Source organism: Ziziphus jujuba, chromosome 4 (genome assembly GCF_031755915.1).
Source record: "Ziziphus jujuba cultivar Dongzao chromosome 4, ASM3175591v1".
Classification (NCBI taxonomy): domain Eukaryota; kingdom Viridiplantae; phylum Streptophyta; class Magnoliopsida; order Rosales; family Rhamnaceae; genus Ziziphus; species Ziziphus jujuba.
The window spans coordinates 10776807-10782480 of record NC_083382.1 but is presented as its reverse complement, the minus strand read 5'-3'; the positions used below and the strand labels follow the sequence as shown (position 1 = coordinate 10782480).

The window sequence follows — 5674 nt, the reverse complement described above, 5'->3', positions numbered from 1 at the left end:
TCCATATATATAAAGATCAATATTAAGAAATGTATATGTATATATATATTCACGCACAAACAGCATGTTACAATTGAGCATAGAAAAAAAAAAACTCAAAAATTTCTTGATCTGTAGGAAATGTGAAAGGGACTCTTTTGACTGCATTCCCAAAGGTCTATCACTAATTTCAGCACCACACTCAAAAGCTTCTAAATAAAAATCTGTCCATATTTTTCCAAGGGAATGACTCATCATCTCCCATTCTACTAGCTTATCAGGAATCATCCAAGCCAAATATATATATATATATATATGCCTCATTTTTTCAATCTCTTTTTCAACATCTTGGAATATATATCATGCCTTTGGGTTATCCTGAGTTACAACATTTGCTGTATCTAGAGTCTATATAATATATTCATCATTCTATCACTAGGCAGAGTCAAGAAAAAAAGAAACCTCCCTATATTCAATATTGATTTCCCATTTTGGAAGCATATTTGCGGTGGTTTAGGGGGGGTTGTGGGCCATGTGGATGATCATGAATATTGAGAAATACATGTTATATTATGCCAAAAATTCAAATTGACGGACAGTGTTAAAATTTTAGTTCATTTCAGGCTTCAGTATTAATTTGTACCATTTATAGCTATACAAAGCTTGCCAGTTGGGATATAATTGGCTAAACTCACAACTTGTTACCATTTGATATTAGAAAAGCCGTTTCCAAATCATAATCATTATTCATTATTCATAAAAGAAAAACAATAATTTTTACTATTGGATTGTAATACATACTGTGTTGAAATTTAAATGGACGGAGGTTATATAAAACGTTTTTAATTAGTTCACTTCAGGCTCCAGTATTAATTTTATACCATTTATAAAAACAACTTGGCAATTGGCAATTGGAATGGACCAACCTTGTCATCTCAATTGGCTAAATTCACAAAACTTGTTAAATCAGATGTTAACCGTGGTCTTAATCGTACGCACAGTTTAGGAATTTATTTATTGACTTTTATTTAATAATTTGGATTTCAATCCTCCATCCAATCTGAATAAAATAATAAATAAAAATAAAATAAAAAGGAGTTTGACGGTGTAGAATGGAAGACGACAAAGAGGAGAGAAAAGGCCCACATGTGACCCAAACGCAATCTTGGAACCGTGAATTCCCATCCACTTCTTAATTTTAAATCAAAGTGCCAACTGGGCCCCACTTTCACTCCCTTACTGTCACAGATTTTTATTAGCCACGTCATCGCCACCAAAAACTTCCAAGCACGTGATTTTGTGAGCATTGTACTTAAAATGTCCGATATGCCCCTTAATTCTGTGTCAGTCAGGTACGTTGCGTAATATAATGAAAAATCGGTGGCCAAAAAATACAGTTACCAAGAAGCCATCAAATCTTCTCTCTCTCTCTCTCTCTCTCTCTCTCTCTCTCTCTCACTCTTTCTATAATATCTGCTTCGCTCTCAAACACACACCAGAACTTTCAAGCTTTTTGAGCTTTTCATTTCCATGGCGTCCATGGCAGCCAGTGGAGCTCTTAGGGTGCCGTCCTCTTCCCTTTCATCATCATCTTCTTCTTCTGGCTCATATCTGAGTCCCAAAACCAGTTCTAAGAGCCTTTCCTTCGCGCATTCCCACCTTTCTGGAGAAAAGATTTCCTCAATTGCCAATTTCCGAAGAACCCCTTCCACTGATAGGTCGCCGAAGATCGTTTCTCCGAAAGCTGTTTCCGATTCCAAGAACTCCCAGACCTGTTTGGATCCCGATGCAAGCCGCGTAAGATCTTCGTCTTCTTCTTTTTATTCTCCATTTCTGTGGAATTGAGTTTGCATTGTCGTTTTTGATTGATTTGGAGTGTCGTTTGTGTGTGTGTTTGTTTGTTTCAGAGTGTGTTGGGGATTATTCTTGGAGGTGGTGCTGGGACTCGTCTCTATCCTCTGACAAAGAAGCGGGCGAAGCCTGCTGTTCCTCTGGGTGCGAACTACAGGCTGATTGATATTCCAGTAAGCAATTGCCTCAACAGCAATATATCCAAGATCTACGTTCTCACTCAGTTCAATTCAGCTTCTCTCAATCGCCATCTTTCTCGGGCTTATGCTAGTAACATGGGAGGGTATAAGAATGAAGGCTTTGTTGAGGTTCTGGCAGCCCAGCAAAGCCCAGAAAACCCAAATTGGTTTCAGGTAATAATTTTTCCTATAGAATGTGTTTTTGATAGTTTTGCTTGGATTTGTATATGAATTTGGAAGTTGGGTTTTGTTTTGTTTTCTTTGGGTATCGATTTGCAGGGCACGGCTGATGCGGTGAGGCAGTACTTGTGGCTCTTCGAGGAGCACAACGTTTTGGAGTTCTTGGTTTTGGCTGGAGACCATTTGTATAGGATGGACTATGAGAGGTTTATTCAGGCGCACAGAGAGACTGATGCTGATATCACTGTGGCTGCTTTGCCTATGGATGAAAAGCGTGCCACTGCTTTTGGTCTTATGAAGATTGATGAAGAAGGGCGAATTATTGAGTTTGCTGAGAAACCCAAAGGGGAGCAACTCAAAGCTATGAAGGTAGGTAATATATAAACATTGAGTTTGATTGATCATCTTAGTATAAAGTATAAGCTAGTTGTTCTGAACTTTTATTTGTAGTTCTGGGTAGTGAAAGACAATGATTTGGTGGCTTTTCTTTGTGCAGGTTGACACTACTATTTTGGGACTTGATGATGAGAGAGCAAAAGAGATGCCTTATATTGCCAGTATGGGTATCTACGTTGTAAGCAAGGATGTTATGCTGAATCTGCTTAGAGATAAGTTTCCCGGAGCCAATGATTTTGGAAGTGAAGTGATTCCTGGTGCAACTTCTATTGGATTGAGGGTAAAGACACTTTACTAACTTTTCTCACTGGTTACTCCACTTGCATTTGATAAACAATTAAAACAGCTCCTTATTTGTAGATATATCACTGGGGGGGAAAACAAATAGAAAAGTTCACAATGCAGATTTTCTAGTTGTTACTTTCTGCTTATGTTAAGTATGTGTGTGTTGTTACCAAATTAGTATGATGGTAAAGAACATAAGGAAGGTCATTGAGATTGTAGGTTGTGGTCCTATGCTCCTGTGCAGTTGAAAATAGCTTGGCTCTGTGTGCAACCAGCTAACTTAATTAGTGCTTTATAGTGAAACCAGGGGAATAACAATTTGGTTTATGGTTTGCTGGAGGTTTTCTGTCACCGATGTTACTTTCATTGGAGAGTGGGGACTAATTGCATCTTAACTCCAGGTACAAGCTTACTTGTATGATGGCTACTGGGAAGACATTGGTACAATTGAGGCATTCTACAATGCAAATTTGGGGATAACCAAAAAACCAGTGCCAGACTTCAGGTACATTGCTTTTTGAAAAAAAAAAAAAAAAAAAAAAAAAAAACTAGTTCATGGCCAATTTTTTAAATATGGATAATAATAATTTTGGCTTTCTTTTACAGCTTCTATGATCGTTCATCTCCGATCTACACCCAGCCCCGATATTTGCCTCCGTCCAAAATGCTTGATGCTGACGTTACTGATAGTGTTATTGGAGAGGGTTGTGTGATAAAGGTGAGTTCCAGGAGGGTACTGTTGGCATCCTGTTAGCTTAGTGTGATACTGTGTCATGTATAATATTATTGTCACTTGTTCTCCTCAAGTTTAGACAATAAAACGTTTGGAAATTGTGCTCATTTTTCTGCCCCTTCCCTCTTCTCTCTCTTTCCTTGTGCAGAACTGTAAGATTCACCATTCAGTGGTTGGGCTCAGATCTTGCATATCAGAGGGTGCAATCATTGAAGACACCTTGTTGATGGGAGCAGACTACTATGAGGTAAAGCCTAGTAGATTCCCAATCATATATCTTTTGTTTGGTAAGAATTCTTTGAAGTACACATCTTTGATCCAAATGTTCGAAGGTGACTTCTCTTATTATTAAAACAATCCTTAAGTGGATAGGCTTTATTCAAAAATCTAATTTTCATGTTGTATTGCAACTAGACGGATGCTGACAGGAGGTTTTTGGCGGCAAAGGGCAGTGTTCCTATTGGTATTGGCAAGAGCTCCCACATCAAAAGAGCTATCATTGACAAGAATGCTCGTATTGGGGAAAACGTGAAGGTATATATATATATATATATACACACATACATATATTTCTAACTTTTAAATTCTAGAGATGCTTTGCTTTAAAACTCATTCTATTTTCTTCTTCTTCTGCTGCTGCTGCAACTTTTCCTTTTGCTTTCCGATGCTTTTTGTTGGTACCCTAGTCATTCAAATACAAACATATGTATACATATTTATGTATATAAATCTTTGTCAAATTGAATATTGAAGATGGAAATGTGACATTGCAGATCATTAACGGTGACAATGTGCAAGAAGCAGCAAGGGAAACGGATGGGTATTTCATAAAGAGTGGAATAGTGACAGTAATCAAGGATGCTCTGATTCCCAGTGGAACTGTGATCTAAGATGAAGTTGGTAGTAAGTTTACTCTGTTATTGTAAGTCTAGCTAAGGTTTTTGTCTTTAAATTATTATTTCATTTTCATGTATATGTCATGGTAGAGAGAATAATGTAATTAAAGAGGAAGACCTCGGGAAGTTGCCTGTAGAATTTCTACCTTAAATAAGAAGTTTTTGTTCACAACCTCCCTAAACAGTAAAGATACACTTATATATTTGATCCCTTTCTTGCTTTATAATAAATAAATAAAAAGCAAATCATTTAAATTAATTCTTCAATTTCAAAATCATGTTTGAAAAACCGAAACCCGTTATCTTTTATTAATCTCGCCTTCAATTTCAGAATTTCTTTCGTTTTTACATATCGCTCTTTTTTTTTAATTTTTTTAATTTTTTAAGTTGTTATATTCCTTTAAAAACTACTAAAATATTCTGGCTTTCCAGGCAGGCAAATACCTTCTTTTGGCTCCACTGAAGATTACTTGCTTTGTTGATGGAACCGAGTAGTCCAATATACGTTTTCGTTTTTTTTTTTTTTTTTTTTTTTTTTTTTTTTTTTTTCTCTCTCTCTCTCTCTGTGTCTTTTGTTTCTCAATGGTAAAAAAAGCTATGATGGGCAGACTTTATGACTGGAACAGCCTACAGATTTAAGGATAGACAAGTAGAACAAATCAACCAGGAAAGTTTCTTTTCGGTATAAAGTACAGAGAAGCAACTATGGCAGACGAGGTCTATCTAACCACATTTGGAAAACAAAACATGCAGTATCGTACGAGTGAAAGCCAATGTTTACTCGGAAAATGATCGCCAATCCTCCCATCTTCAATATCACAAAAATAAAATAAAATTAAAAAGAAGAAGAAGAGGAAGAGGAAGTGTAAAGGAGTATTAATTTCTGTTTTCATTTTATAGAATATGAATTTCTGTTTTCATTTTATAGTATGATCTTATATTTGTGCTTAACCAATTAAACTATGAACACCCATTTTCAAATCTTAAATTATCAAAAGACTCCCATGTATATTTCTCTCCACCTAACCAAAAAGAAAAAAGACAAAAAAAAAAAAATAAATAAAAAATAAAATAAAATTGGAACTTTATCCTTAAATGTCACGAACACCGTGAATTTATACATAGATTTATATAATTTATAATCAAGGGTTAGGTACCAACCAAAAGGAGGCTAA

The 5674-nt window shown here is 36.0% G+C and overlaps 1 protein-coding gene across 3 annotated transcripts; it reads left to right on the top strand.

Annotated features, from left to right (window-relative positions):
• The first annotated feature begins 1403 nt into the window (after nucleotides 1-1403).
• Nucleotides 1404-5424, top strand: LOC107435430 (glucose-1-phosphate adenylyltransferase small subunit 2, chloroplastic). Of its 3 annotated transcripts, none has more exons than XM_016047040.4 (10): nucleotides 1404-1776; nucleotides 1887-2183; nucleotides 2289-2558; nucleotides 2686-2865; nucleotides 3272-3375; nucleotides 3477-3588; nucleotides 3752-3850; nucleotides 4018-4137; nucleotides 4377-4503; nucleotides 4932-5424. In XM_016047040.4, the coding sequence occupies exons 1-9, from the start codon at nucleotides 1510-1512 to the stop codon at nucleotides 4491-4493; spliced, it is 1566 nt and encodes a 521-aa protein (XP_015902526.3). In that variant the 5' UTR covers nucleotides 1404-1509; the 3' UTR covers nucleotides 4494-4503; nucleotides 4932-5424. The 3 variants fall into 3 exon arrangements, with proteins under 3 accessions (XP_015902526.3, XP_060672453.1, XP_015902524.3); XM_060816470.1 differs by having other exon boundaries at nucleotides 4377-4525; XM_016047038.4 differs by having other exon boundaries at nucleotides 1405-1776; nucleotides 4377-4506.
• The last annotated feature ends 250 nt before the right edge of the window (nucleotides 5425-5674 follow it).